The 16159-nt window shown below is 37.9% G+C and overlaps 1 protein-coding gene across 1 annotated transcript in view; it reads right to left on the reverse strand.

Moving 5' to 3' along the window:
• LOC110221854 (phospholipid-transporting ATPase ABCA3-like) overlaps positions 1–16159 on the reverse strand; it is a 227551-nt gene that overhangs the window by 68813 nt on the left and 142579 nt on the right. Inside the window, 3 exon segments of the mRNA XM_078151701.1 lie at positions 555–765; positions 1240–1395; positions 1675–1829. Coding sequence (XP_078007827.1) covers positions 555–765; positions 1240–1395; positions 1675–1829 — 522 coding nt within the window.

Genomic DNA, 16159 nt, shown 5'->3' on the forward strand with positions numbered 1-16159 from the left:
TGTTGAAGTAGGGATAGAGATCTGGGCTGCTTGCTTTCATTCATTAAATCATCTTGTATAGAAGCTCCTGTGTAACTTTTAAACCCTTTTACAACCTGGCCCCAACCTATCTTTTCTGTTTCATTATAGATAACTCCTCTTCTTACACTGAGACTGAGAAAAGTTGCGACTTACTTACCCAAGGACACACAGATAGTAAATGACTGAGACAGGATCTGAACTCAAATTTTCCTGGCTCCAAATCCAGTGCTCTATCCACTGAACCACTTTGCTACCTCATCGATCACTGACTTAGGGTTAGTATGGATCATACAGATTATTGAGAGAATATATAGCCTCCCAGATAAGGCAGTGACAGCATCAGACTCTAAACCAAAGTCCTTTAACCACCAATCCAGCCCTCTTTGTACTGTGCTATATACACTGCCTCCCCAGAGTGTAGGGGAACTATTACAAAGAGTCTTCTTCATTATATATGTAGGGGATTCAAAGCAGACCCCACAATAAAGACAAATAATAGACCTGCTAGATTTCTGTCTCTTGCCCCCCTTTACCATATTTTTGTTTGAGGAAAAGCGAAGAGCCACAGCACTGCAGTTCACCCTTTGCCATGATGGCAATGCGGTCTCCCAGAAGATCAGCTTCATCCATAAAGTGGGTAGTCAATAGAATAGTGCGGTTACTTTTCTGATTCTGAAGGAGGTCCCATGTGGCTCGCCGTGAGACTGGATCCATACCTGATGTTGGCTCATCCAACATCACCACCTACAGATCCCAAAAGGACAGACTGAAGATTAATGAGATAGTCTTCCAATGAAATTTCACTATTTACCTGGTAGGAAGCCTGAACCTGCCTCTATTCCCCCAATGATATGCTAGTTCACTGCAGGGAGTATGATGAGTTTACTCTGAATTCTATTATAATGGAGAAATTATTCTGCCATATTATATCTACTTGGTATTCACTGTTCCAGCTGAGGTGAGGTATAATGGGATTGAATCATTTGTCTAGGGACAGTGAGCAAACCCAGGCTAAGGAAGAGTCAGTTTTTTAATGCCTTCAATCCTATGGCCACACTATACCAATCAGACTACCTAAGCATTTGCTTGATACTGAGTATACCATCCCATTTAGAGAGCAAGGTCCATACCAACTTACCTAGGTCTTTATAAGCGGATTTATCTTTTTAGGCTGTAGTGGGGACCTGATTCTACCCAAAGAAATGGGGAAATCTATACCTTAGATCCTCCTATGAGGGCGATGCCAATGGAGACTTTGCGCTTCATTCCTCCACTCAGGGACTTGGAAATTGTGTTGCGCTTATTTTCCAGGTTAAGAATATTTAAGATATAATTGATTTCATCAGACCAATCTTTATCACTTACTCCTTTCAACTAAGAGAACAAAATTAAGACAGAGAATAGAGACTTTGTGAAAGGAAGCTTAGCGTATCCAACAATTTTTTTTTATGCCTCAGAAAGACTTTGCAGGCAACTCTAGCTGCTTCCTTATTCAGGGATACTGATGTAAGGATGTCTTTCCTTCCCCTGCCTCCCTTTGTGTTCACAAAATGCTTTTTAGAACTTATTTTGGGATCCTTTGAGGGTAAGAATACTGGCCTGCTAGGTGGCCACATTAAGGCATAGGACAAAAAAATATTCTTTGGGGCTCACCTGAACATAGAAGTAAAGATGTTCAGCAACTGTCATGTAATCAAACAAGATGTCATATTGTGGGCATAAGCCCAGGCTTTTCCGGATCTGTACTATGTCCCGTGAGATCTCATACCCACTGAGGTATGCCTCTCCACTTGTAGGAGGGAGAAGACCTAGAACCAAGCAGAAAAAAACCTCTATTTTTCTATTTTATCCTCAGGAATCCCTGTTCTACTGTTATCACCTTTCATATTAATTAAGCCTCTGCCCTTCCCCAGGAAATTACTGCATCTTTCCTTACATGTGTAAAGCTATTTCCCCTCATAAAAAAAAATGTAAGTTCCTTGACGGTAGGGGCTGTTTTATTTTGGTTTTGTATTCCAGTTTTTGTCTAATAATGATCAGCACATAGTAGGAACTTATGCTTGTTAAATTGAATTAATAAGGAGGTTCAAGGAAAGACAGGATCAATTTATACCAGAGAGCAAATAATGTGCTTTCTGTGACAAGCCAAAGCTTAATTCATGAGACAGAATAACTAAAAGATATCTCTTTAGCTGAATTAGAAAAGTGGAATTATATGTAACTCAAAATTGCTATGGCTCAACATATGATTAAAAGGATGGGATTTTCTCAGAAGTTGTTAACATTCCTTGTATTCTTTCTATTGTAATATGTAGAGACACTGAAGCTTAATGCATGAGACAGAATAACTAAAAGACATCTCTTTAGTTGAATTAGAAAAGTGGAATTGTAACTCAACACTCATATGGCCAATCTCATATTAACTGAACACTACTATAGACAAACATAGGATTATAAGGATGGGACTTTCTCAGCAGTTGTTAACTTTCCTTGGACTCTTTTAATCCTATGTTGGGCCATAGCAATGCTGAGTTACATATAATTCCACATTTCTAATTCAACTAAAGAGACATCTTTTAGTTATTCTATCTCATGCATTAAGTGTTGTTGCTAGATGTGCTCAACCACTTATAACTTTGACTGAAGCACCACGACATTCTCTGCTTGAAGAAGTAGTTCTCCCTTCGGAATCATGAAATTCAGGTTTTCCATGATGGCATAAGCCTGTGGGTTCTACAGCCTGGGCACATAATTTATCTTGGAAGTAGTCTGACCAGAATAGAGTAGAACTAGATTTTATCACCTCATTAATTCATTATGCTTTTTTGAATTTAGACTAAGCTCAAATTAGTTTGTTTCTTTTTTTTTACTGCCATATACCACAGTGTCAATTTATTTTGAGTTTGTAAAACCCCTAATCTTTTTCAAACAAATTGTTATTTAGCTATGGCTTTCCCAGCTTGTATTTGTGAAGTCAACTTTTTTGAATGCAAAGTGTTGGGATTTTACACTTAGCTCCATTAAATTTCATCTTACTAGATTTGGTTCATTGTTTTAGTCTGTCAAGGCCTATCATCTAACATGTTAGGTCTCTCTAACATACTTGTATCATTGAAGAAAAACTAATACTATAAGGCTGCAAAGACTTTCCCCCACTTATTTGCTTCTCTTCTACTTTTAGTTGTAACCAATGATTTTTTAATTGCCAAATCTAACAAACAGCCTCTTCTCAGTCTTTCTCCTGCTTAACCTTTCTGCAACACCTGATACTCCCAACCTCCCAGAGGTTTTTGTGACATTGCTCTCTCTTGGGTTTTCTCTTACCTGTCTGACTACTCACTAACTCCTCAGTTTCTTTTGCTGCACCCTCTCTGCCCCCCATGGCTAATATGTTTTGACACTTTATCTCTTAGGATCAGTTTCTTTCTGACTTTCAGACAATCTACTTCTCCTGTACTCACTTTTAGACAACAGTGTCAATGAGTTAATAAAGATATACTAAGGGCTGGAGATACAAATAAAGGCAAAGGATAGTCCTTGCCCTCAAGGAGCTTACAATCTAATGATTAATTACAAATTAATTAATCACAATCTAATCTAATTACAAAACATAATATGGATAACAAGGTCAGGAACCATCATGAAAATCTCATTATAATATAACTCATGCCTTCCCCTCCCCCCAAAAAAAAGGTTTCTTGATTTCTCACATGGCAAGTGGACCAGTAAAATAGAGTTGAAAGAAAAACCAAGAGAGAGCAATGTCACAAAAACCCAGAGAGTAGAGAGTCTCTGGGAGGTCAGCAGACATGAAATTAAAAAGGTTTTGCACAAACAAAACTAATGCAGCCAAAATTAGAAGAAAAGCAGGAAACTAGGAGAAAAATTACAGCAAGTTTCTTTAGAAAAGGCCTCATCTCTCAAATATATAGAGAACTAAGCCAAATTTATAAACATATGACCTACCCCCCAATTGGTAAATAGTCAAAGGATTGACCAAAAAGGTAATTTTCATAAGAAGAAATCAATGCTATCAATAATCATATGAAAAATGCTCTAAATTGCTAATGATTAAAGAAATGCCACCTCACACCTATCAGATCAGCTAACATGACAGAAAAAGAAAATGATAAATGCTAGAAGGGATTTAGAAAAATTGAGATACTAATGCAGTATTGATAGAGTCAAGAAATGATCCAACCATTCTGGAAAACAATCTGTAACTATGCCCAAAGGGCTATAAAACTGTATATATCCTTTGGCCCAACAATACCACTACAAGGGCTATATATCAAAGAGATCAAAGAAAAGACAAAAAAAAAAATCAAAAAGATATTAGTACAAAAATATAGCAATTTTTTGTTATAGCAAAGAATCTGAAGTTAATGGATACCCATTAACTGGGAACAAGTTGTGGTATACAATTGTGACAGAATATTATTGTGCTATAAGAAACAGGATGGTTTCAGGAAAACCTGGGAAATCTTATATGAACTGATGCAAAATGAAGTGGACAGAACCAGGAGATGTACACAGTACACAGTAATGGCAATATTGTAATGATGATCAACTGTGAAAAACTTAGTTACTCTAATCAAGATAATGATCCAAGACAATTCCAAAAGATCCATGATGAAAAATACTATCCACCTCCAGAGAGAGAGAACTGATGAACTCCGAGTACAAACTGAAGTATAATTTTTTTCACTTTCTCTTCCTTCCTTCCTTTCTTTTTTCTTTTCTTTTCTTTCTTTTCTTTTTTTTTTTGTAACATGGCTAATACGGAAATATGTTTTCCATGACTTCACATGTAAAATTTATATCATATTACTTCCTTCTCAAGGGGTGGGGAAGGTGTGGGAGGGAGGGAGAGAATTATGAAATCAAAATTTTAAAAAGTGAACGTTAAAATTTTTAAAAAGTAATTGGGAAATATTTAACTAAAATCAGTAAAAATATATTTAATAAATATGTCATAAGTAGATTCTGAATCAACCTGTTAGATTTCAGGTACTGGTTGAAAGAATGGATTAAAAAAAGTAGTTAGCTTGGAGGGAGGTCTTTAGCATATTGTACCAGAGATCTGCCATGAGTCATGTGATGTTCAATGTTGTTAACTGATGACTTGGATGAAGTCACAGAAGGCATGCTTGTAAACTCTGTATATGACAGGAAGCTGGATGGGGAAGCTAACACAATCGATAACAAAATCAGAATCAAAGAAAATATGAGATATAGCTAAGACAATGAATTGAATGTAAAAAGATTTAATTCAATAAAGAAAAATGTAAAGTCTTATAAAAATCAACTCCAAAAATAGAGAATTAGGAAGACATGGTGTGATAGGATTACCACCTACCAGGGTTCCCTTAGGCTACATCTAAAAGACTTGACTGGCCTAGGCTCTAGCATCATTAATGTGGCTTCCTGGTCAGCTAAGGGCAAAAAAAGGCCCATCTATATGCACCATAGAGATGGTCCAAGGTCATACATATCACCAGACCCTTCACTGCTGACCAATTACATTTTTATATGTAGGCAAGGAGGTGAGGTGTGTGTCATTACCCAAACTAGTCTAGGGTCCTTTTGGAATAATCTATGAGAACTTCATTCCATTCCAATGTTGAACCAAAAAGGAGATTTGAATCACCCCCTGGCCTGCCCACCAAAATTGGTATAGTCAGTAAATGGGATGAAATGGCAAGATGGCTCACATGGCTGAAGTGGCAGAAAGTCAATAAAAACATGAAGGATGAAGAAGAGAAAATGGAATGGAATAAGCATTTATATAGCACCTACTATGTGTTAAGTACTTGCCAAATATTATCTTATCTCATCCCCACAACAACTCTGAGAGATAGGTACTGTCATTATTCCCATTTTATAGTTGAGGGAATGGAGGAAAACAGAGTTTAAATTACTTTCCCAGGGTCACAAAGCTAGTAAGTATCTGAGGCTGGATTTGAATTCAAGTCTTCCTGACTCCAAGCCCAGCACTCTATCCATTGCCCCATTTACCTGCCCCATTGAGGTAACTGAATGGCCAGATACAGCACCATGGCACTAAGCTAAAGCAGTTCTTTTGGTGATGTATGGAGCAACCTCTCTAGAATACCAAGTAGATCCCCATTCATGCAGAACGATTAGCTCAGTAGGTGCTGGAGGACCAGGGAAAATACCATTGTCAGTGGGAATAGGAGATCGGGGCATGAGAGAGGAGACACATAGATCAAAGCCTTGGATGTGTGCAGAAGGAAACTTCTTCCAGAGGAAGTTATGGATGCAGATTCTGAAACAGAGTTAATAAGCCATCAGTTGCCAGCTTAGGAGAGTGCTAGTAATACTGTACTATAAAATCCAGGACAGATCAGAAGGGACCCTGAGTCAGGTCCTCCTATTGCATGGTTAAGTAGAAGTTCTTATGAAAAAAATCTGGGGCTTTGGTGGACTGTAAGTTCAACACGAGCTGCTAATTTCTAGATTGCATTGAGATGCACAGTGTATAGGATGAAGAAAGTAATAAAAAGTTCAAATGCAATCTGTCATGACTAGACTCTATCTTGAACAATCTTCAAAGTTTTAGGTGAACCATCTTAAGAAGGACATAATAAACAATCTAGTACACAGCCAGAAAGAGGCAGTCAGGATGGTGAGTATCAGTTGAGGCAATGAATGTTTAGCATAGAAAATAGAAGATGGGAAGTAGGGAGTAAACACAACAATGTAGGAAGGTGTGTCATGAAATGTGATATATACTTTTTTCTATAATAACTATTTAAAATTAGAATTTGTAAGCCAAATTTCTGTTACATAATACCAGAACTATGCATAAATTATTCTTTTTTTCTTTTTATATGTAAAATTCATTATATGTTTAAAACAAAAAGTTGCACATAATAGAGGTTTGTAGTTTCACACACAAAAAAAAGCTGTCAGCATGGATGAAAAAAGTTTCAGTGGCCTTTTTCTTTTGGCATCACTTTCGAAAGCTATACAACTAATATGTGTGTGAGTATGTGTGTATGGCATATCTGTGTAAATCATCTTTCCATTGATCTTATTATACATGCATACATATATATATATATATATATATATATATATGTATATAACTAACAGTCATTACCTAAGAGATAAGTGATCAAAGGATGAACAAATAATTCTCAAAAGAAGTGCAAATTATTAACAAATCACACTGAAAGAATGCTCCAAATTAATCACAATAAGAAATTCAAATAAAAAAGTGAATTTTCCCTTTATATTTACTAAATTGGCAAAGATGACAAATGATGGGAAGTCAATGTCAGAGGGACTATTGGAAGATAAGCACATTAACAGAACTGGTGAAGCTGTGAATCAGTGAAATAATTTTGGAAGCAATTTGCAATTCTGAAAATAAAGTGAGTAAAATGTCTGTACCTTCTGACCCAGAGATTCCACTATTAGCCTTATACCTCAAGGAAGTAATTTTTTTTAAATGTTATTTTTTTTATTGCTTAAAAACATTTTATTTTTTAAAATTAATTAATTTATTTTTAGTTCAAACACTCATTTCCACAAGATTCTGAGCTCCAAATTTTCTCCCCATGCCATTCCTTCCCCCACCCCAAGATGGCACACATTCTGTATATCCCTTCCCCTAATCTGCCCTCCCTTCTATCCCCCCTTCTCTTATCCGCTTCCCCCTTCTATTTTCCTGTAGGGCAAGATAGATTTCTATACCCCATTGCCTGCATTTCTTATTTCTCAGTTGCATGTGGAAACAAAATTTTTTAACATGTGTTTTTAAAACTTTGGGTTCCAAATTTGCAACTTGATACAGGTTATACATGTATAGTCATGAAAAACACTTCCATAGTAGTCATGTTGTGAAAAACTAAGTATATTTCCCTTCATCCTATCCTGCCCTGCCATTTATCCTATTCTCTCTTTTGACCCTGTCCCTCCTCAGAAGTGTTTGCTCCTGATCTGCCCTCCCCTCTATCTTCTCCCTGTTCTCTTGTCCCCTTCCCCCTCTATTTTCCTGTAGGGTAGGATAGATTTCCATACCCAACCGAGTATGTATGTTATTCCCTCCTTAAGCCAATCCAATGAGAATAAGATTCACTCATTCCCTCTCACCTTCCCCTATTTCCCCTCTACTGTAAAAGCCTTTTCTTGTCTGTTTTATGTGAGATAATTTACCCCATTCTACCTCTCCCTTTCTCCTTCTTCCAGTATAATCCTCTTTCACCCCTTAATTTTATTGTCCAGATATCACCCCTTCATCTTCAACTCACCCTGTGCCATCTATCTATCTATCTATCTATCTATCTATCTATCTATCTATCTATCTATCTGTCTGTCTGTCTGTCTGTCTGTCTGTCTGTCTATCTACCTATCTATCTATCTCTCTATCTATCTACATACATATAATTTTTTCCTTCCAACTACCCTAATACTGACAAAGGTCTCATGAGTTATGAATATCATCTTTCTATGCAGGAATGTAAGCAGTTCAACCTTAATAAGTCTCTTATGATTTCTCTTTCCTGTTTACTTCTTCACGTTTCACTTGAGTCTTGTATTTGAAAGTCAAATTTTCTATTCAGCTCTGGTCTTTTCATCAAGAATGCTTGAAAGTCCCCTATTTCACTGAATGACCATTTTTTCCCCCTGAAGGATTATACTCAGTTTTGCTGGGTAGGTGATTCTTGGTTTTAATCTTATCTCCTTTGACCTCTGGAATATTATATTCCATGCCCTCTGGTCCCTTAATGTAGAAGCTGTTAAATCTTGTGTTATCCTGATTGTGTTTCCACAGTACTTGAATTGTTTCTTTCTGGCTGCTTGCAATATTTTCTCCTTGACTTGGGAACTCTGGCTACAATATTCCCAGGAGTTTTCCTTTGGGGATCTCTTTCAGGAGGTGGATTCTTTCCATTTCTATTTTGCCCTCTGGTTCTAAAATATCAGGGTAGTTTTCCTTGATAATTTCTTGAAAGATGATCTGTAGCCTCTTTTTTTCATCATGCCTTTCAGATAATCCAATAATTTTAAAATTCTCTCTCCTGGATCTATTTTCCAGGTCAGTTGCTTTTCCAATGAGATATTTCACATTGTTTTCTATTCTTTCATTCTTTTGGATTTGTTTTACAGTGTCTTGATTTCTCATAAAGTCACTAGCTTCCAATTGCTCCATTCTAATTTTTAAGGAAGTATTTTCTTCAGTAAGCTTTTGTACTTCCTTTTCCATTTGGCCATTTTTTCTTTTTAGGGCATTCTTCTCCTCATTGGCTTTTTGGCCCTCTTTTGCCATTTGGGTCAGGCTATTTTTTAAGGTGTTATTTTCTTCAGTATTTTTTGGGGTCTCCTTTAGCAAGCTGTTGACTTGTTTTTCATGACTTTCTTGCATCATTCTCAGTTTTTCCTCTACTTCTCTTACTTGCTTCTCAAAAGCCTTTTTGAGCTCTTCCATGGCCTGGGACCAAATCACATTTTTCATGGAGGCTTTGGATGTGGGAGCTTTGACTTTGTTGTCTTCTTCTGGTTGCATGTTTGTTACCAAAGTAAGATTCTATGGTCTGCCTCTTTTTGTGCTGCTTGCTCATGATCCCAGCCAATTACTTGAGTTATAAACTCTTTGTTAAGGTAAGAGTCTGCTTCCAATGTGAAGAATATACTGTCCCAAGCTTCGGGGGTTTCTACAGCTGTTTTCAGCGATACTTGTAGGGACCTGTAAATTTTTAGTTCTTCCAAGGTGGTATGATAAAGGGGAGAGGTGTTTACTCCTATCCTGGCCTGTGGTCTGGTCTATTAGTGACCACAAGCACTCCTTTCTGTCCTGGAACTGTGAGGAGGGTTTGCTCTTCACAGCCACTACAAGATCCACCATGCCAGTGCTCCTCCTCACCCCAGGACCACCACCCAGAACTGTGACCCAGATCCAAGCACGGGCAAAGCAAGAGAATCCTGCACCAGTAGAGAGATCCTTGCAATCCCCCTCTGATCAGCCACTGGATTCCCCCTCAGTCTGTGGGCTGGAAACTCTGGAAGCAGCCGCTGTCCTATGGCTACGCTTGGGGACTGAGGGCTGGGACTGCATTTCTCTCTCTCACCACAGACATACACTTTTCCCACTGACCTTCTAATTTGTCTTTGGTGTTCATGGGTTTAGAAGTCAGGAAACTATCACAACTCCCTGGGATTCAGTCCTCTGAGGGCTGCTCCAAGTTTGCTGAGGCCTGCACGCCCATGTCAAACTGTGTTCCTCTCCCAGCCCAGAATGATAGACCTTTCTGATCAACCATCCAGGATGTCTTGGGCTGGAGATTTGTTTCACTCTGTCTTTTTGTGGGTTGCTTTTGCTCCATGATCTTGGCCAAGGAAGTCATTGATAAGAAAAGAATCCCCACATCCACCAAAATATTGATAGCTATAGTTTTTGTGATGGCCAAGAATTAGAAACAAAGTAGGTGCTCATGAATTGTGGAAAGGCTGAGCAAATTGAGGTACATGTATGTAATGGAATATTAATGTACAATAAGAAACAATGAATATAATGAATATGGATAGGCATGCAAAGATTCATATGATATGATGTAAAGTGAAACAAACAGAGCCAAGTCAACAATATACATAATGATGATAACCATGTAAATGGAAAGAACCACAAAACAATCAAAAGTGAATGTTGCAAAATTATAAAGACCAAGCCTGACTTGAAAAAGAGATTTGAGGAGACTTCCCTGTCTCATTCCTTTGCAGAAGATGGGGGATGCACGGTGTGGAACATCACATATATTTTCAGACTTTCTGACGTATTGATCAGCTTTACTTATTTTTTCACTTTTTCTTTAAAAATTTGCTATATAATAGAGCTTTCTGGGAGGGGGAAGAGAAGAGATACTGGAAGAAACTCCAGTGATGTAAAAAAATGAATAAAATGTATTTTGCAAATATATTTGGTCTTTATTATGTGCAAAGTCTCATGATTCTTTTCTCAAAGAAAGCATTCACGATGTGTACTACAGGCATGAGATTTCCATGCTATGTGTAAGCCTTTGGTCTCTTTAGTTACATATTCCTTAACTATTTTCCTTAATGTATAAATACAGATGTGTGTGTGTGTATGTGTATGTGTGTATGTGTACACAATCATATATCTTAAGCTTTTTGCTTCAAGCATAACAAATCACAACAAATATGCATATTCATATAGACAAAAAGAAAAAAAAAAGAAAACTGTATATGAAGCCACAAATCTCTATTATGTACAGTTTGTTTCTTTTTAAGTACATTAACATATTCGGCATATTAGCTCCAAAATTGTCCCATTTGTCTATATTCCTGTCTGAACATCATCCTATTCTTAGCTACCGCAAAATGCTTCGGTGATTTTCTTATCATTCTTTTTGGTCTACCACACTATTCATTACTTCCTCTCCTCTCTACTCAATTTTAAAAAATGCTCCTTTTTAATCAATAAGCATTGTCAAAATAAATCCACACATTGGCCATGTCTGAAAATGTACAGTGGGAAGCATATTTCATCTTCTATCCCCTGGAGTCCTGGTTAACAATTGCACTGAATTGCATTAAGTTTTTCAGAGCTATTTTTCTTTAAAATGTTGTTGTCATAAATTGTCCTCTTGGTTCTGCTCAGTTCACTTGGCAACAGTTCTTACAAGTCTTCATGAGCTTTTTTTTTTCTTCTGAATTTGTCCCTTTCTTAATTTCTTATAGTACAACCATATTCTATTACATTCATATAATTTGTTCAGCCATTCCAAAATTTATAGGCAACAGCTAAGTTTCCTTTTCTTTCTACAATAAAAATGCTACACTTTTGTACATATGGATTCTTTCTCTCATTTAACTCATTTACATATGAGTCTACTAGTGGTATTGCTGGGTCACAGGTATAAATTGTTTAGTGAATGCTTCGATATAGTTTCAATTGCTTTCTAGAATACTTAAGCCAATTTATTGCTCTACCAATGAAGCATTAGTGTGCTTGCTCTCCTCATTATGAAGCACTGGGTTATTCAGTTACATTGTTTCTAATTCTCTTTCTTCTAATCCATTCCATTGGCATACTGAATTTTTAACCAGTAAAATTTGGTTTTTGATGACTGCTGACTCGTAATATAGTTTGAGATTTGTTCCTCCATTCTCTGGCAGAGCACTGTTGCAGCACAGAGCAGTACCCCACTACTATCATGAGCAAATTTCTGCTGCTTGAATCTATTTTTTTTTTGGGGGTGAGGCAATTGAGGTTAAGTGACTTGCCCAGGGTCACAGCTATTGAGTGTTGTGTGTTTCAGGCCAGATTTGAACTCAGGTTCTCCTGACTCCAGGGCCGGTGCTATCCATCGTACCACCTAGCTGCCCCTTGGATCTATTTTTTTAAAGATAAGTTTTGGTTTATGTCTTTTTTCATGTCATCTTAATTTCCCCAGCATCTTTCATGCTCCCCTTCCCAGAGAGCCATCTTATATAATAAGGTTTGTTTTTTTTTTTTAAAAAAAGGAAAAAATAGCACAACTGATCAATTCAGTGAAAAAGTCTGAAAAGATCTTTTTCTTAGCTAGATCTATTTTATGGCACAGGGATGTTCAGAGAAGACTAGTACCTCTTGTATGAGGGCTGCCAAGCCCTTTTCAGGGCTGCTTTCAATCTTTGGTGCCCACTTGATATATCCAAATTCAGTAGAACTGAAAGACAAACAGCTCTTATTGCAAGAGAACTCAGCAGGTATCACATCCATATAGCAGCCCTGAGTGAAAAGGCTGGTAAATGAAGGCCAGCTTATTGAAGCCAGAGCTGGACACACATTTTTCTGGAGTGACCAAAGTGACAGGGAGTGCTGTAAAGCTGATGTGAGTTTCACAATCAAAACTAATCTAGTCAACAAGCTTGTTCACTCCCAAAATGAGTGAACTACAGGCTCAGGACAATGTAATTGCCACTTGCAGGAAAGCATCATGCATATGCTCCTACCATGACAAACTCTGATGAGATCAAAGAAAAACTTCAGGAAGAGCTGGAGACCCTCATCATCAATGTGCCAAAAGAAATCAAGTTCGTAATTCTGGAGGACTTTAATGCCACAGTAGGCACAGACTATTAGACATGACAGGGAGTCAGAAGCAGCAACAGTCACTTACTACTGAAGATGTGTCTGATAACCTTCTTATCACCAACACTGTTTTCCATTTAACTAAACGCAATAAAACTTTGTGGGTACATGCTGGCAGCAAACATTGGCTACGTCATTGTAAGGAGAAGAGACAGGATGTGAGAGTGATGAAGGTGATGTGTAGTGCAGAGCGCTGGACCAATCATAGATTTATCTTCTCTGATCTAAACATTCCCATTCAACAAAAGCAGTGGCCCTAAGGCAAGACAGCTAGTAGATCAGTATATTAGAGCACTTCTCTGAGTATGAACAGTTTGTTACCAGCTTGGAGGGAAAACAGCCAACACATGTTGGGCAACAGTGGAGCAGAAAAGGAATTGGCAACTTTCAGAAATTTAGTGTACAGCCCTGTATTTACTCATCTGGGCCAGAACAGTCAAAAGCACCAAGATTGGGTTGACAGAAATAATGGAGTAATTCAGAAGCTGCTAAACTAAACACATGACCTTCACAGGGTTTACCAGCAAGATAGTTCGTCCATCTCTAAAAAGGCAGCATTCAACTCTATCAAAAGTAAAGTACAAGCAAAGCTTAGAGAGATGCAGGATTCTTGGCTCAGTAAGAGGGCAGATGAAATTCAGTTTCACACTGATAGTAACAATCCAAAGTACTTTTATGATGTCCTGGAGGTTATTTATGGGCCATAGATGTATGGTGTGCCTCAACTGCTCAGTGCTAATGGAGCCACACTGATTAGTGATAAGGACATAATCCTGGAGAGGGGCTGAACACTTCTGTAGTGTTTTCAACAGACCATATACCTCAGGTTGAAGTCAATCTCTTTCTAGCCGAACTCCTAATTGAAGAAGAGGTTTTGAATGCCATTGGGCTTCTCTAGTGTGACAAAGCACCAAGTGCCAATTCTATTCTAGATAAGATTCACAAGGCAATGTGTCCACCCAAAAAAGAGCTGGCTGAAATTTTCCAGGTTATATAGCAAGAGGAGGTCATCCCCCAGGAATTCAAGGGTGCCTCCATTGTCCATCTTTATAAAACAAAAGGAAATAGTTTGTCTTGTGACAACCCTAGGGGAAAGGGAGTGTCTCTCTTAGTCATTGCTGGCAAGATTCTTGCCAGAGTCTTCCTTAATAGGCTGATTCTTCACTTTGAAGATGGTCATCAAATTGAGAGCCACTGTGGCTTCAGAAAAGGCAAAAAAAATCCCAAAACCCCCGAACAGCTTATATGGCATTTGCTCCCTACCAACTCTAGGAGAAATGCCAGGGGCAGAATACAGGTCTGTACACAATCAGACTCATCAATCTGATCAAGGCCTTTGATACTATCGGCCATGAGGGCTTGTAGAAAATCATAGCAAAATTCGGTTGCCTGGAAAAGTTCATTAGTATTGTATGCCAATTGCATGATGGCACACTTGCCCAGGTCCTAGATAATAGAGGATGCTCTTGCAATTTTGCAGTCATCAGTGAAGTGTGTATTTGCTCCCATGCTTTTTAGCATGATGTTTTCAGCAATGCTGAAAGATACCTTCAATGAGAACCAAAAATGGCACAATGGCAAATTATTTAACTTGAAAGGGCTACAGGCCAAGACTAAAGTAGAAGGAGAGTTGGCGTATGATCTTTTTCTTTGCAGATGATTGGGTACTCAGTGCAGCCCATGGGGCTGAGATGCAACAAAGTATGGATCAATTCTCTGTTGCTTGTGCTAATTTTGGCCCAACAATTAATACCAAGAAAACATGTTCCCCATTAGGCAGTACCACACTATCCATACATGGAATTATCGCTTATGGCAAACGGAGAAATTTTGAATGCTGTGGATGAGTACACCTACCTTGGCAATATACTTTCCAGGGATGTCTACACAGATGATGAGGTTAATGCATGCATTGCCAGAGTTAGCTCCATGTTTGGGAGGCTCTGAAGGAAAGTGTGGGAAAGAAGAGGTATTAGACTGCCTACCAAACTGAAGGTCTTACAGAGAGAGCCATTGTGTTGACCTTATTGCTGAATGCTTATGAAACCTGGACAGTACATCAGCACTATGTTAGGAAATTGAATTGCTTCCATTTGAATTGTCTTAGGAATATCCTGAAGATCACACGGCACTGAAGGTACCAGATACTGAGGTCCTTTCTTGAGATTCACTGCCAAGCATTTAAGAATGCAACTCCAATGGGCTGGCCATGTTGTCTGAATGCTAACCATACATTTGCCTGAAAGACTCTTTTATGGAGAACTCACACAAGGCAAGAACTCACATGGAGTTCAGAAGAAGCAACACAAGGATACTCTCAAGGTCTCTCTGAAGAACTCTGGAATTGATTGTGAGACATAGAAGACACCGGCACAGTACTGCCCAGCATGACATGCCCACATCAAAGAAGGTGCTGTGATTTATGAGTAATGCAAAAGAAATGTGAGATGCACAAATTTAGAAACGTCTCCAGTCCAAATGTTCATATGGAATATTTGTGTCTGACCTGCGGTACAGCCTTCTAAGCTCATATTTGTCTGATCAGCCACAGTCACACATACAGTACCTTGACCCCAACATAGTGGTGTCAGTTTGGTACTCTTTAAGAACAAAGGATAACAATCATAACCATATTTCCTTTTCTGAGTGTGGGTGATTTGCAATCTCTGATAATTTGAGTATTTTATATTTTTGAAAATATTCCTCTGCTTCTTTTATGTTATCAGTTTTGTTAGCATGTGACTTTGCATAAAAAGTTCTGATTATTCTTTTTACTTCTTTTTTTGTAATTTCATCTAGTTCATTTACTATTTTATTTGACTTACTGCCCTCTTTTTAATTAGATTAGTTAAAAGTTTATCAATTTTATTATTTTTTTTCAGAGAATTAGCATTTAGTTTCATTTATCATTTCTACATTGTTTTTTGGGGGGAGGTTACACTTACCTTTTCTCTTCTAATTTTAATATGCGCTCTTTTGTGCTTATGTCAGGTTTATTTGTTGGCTAATTTTTTAAAA

This window comes from Phascolarctos cinereus, unplaced genomic scaffold (assembly GCF_003287225.1).
Source record: "Phascolarctos cinereus isolate Bilbo 61053 unplaced genomic scaffold, phaCin_HiC Scaffold_4;HRSCAF=312, whole genome shotgun sequence".
NCBI lineage: Eukaryota > Metazoa > Chordata > Mammalia > Diprotodontia > Phascolarctidae > Phascolarctos > Phascolarctos cinereus.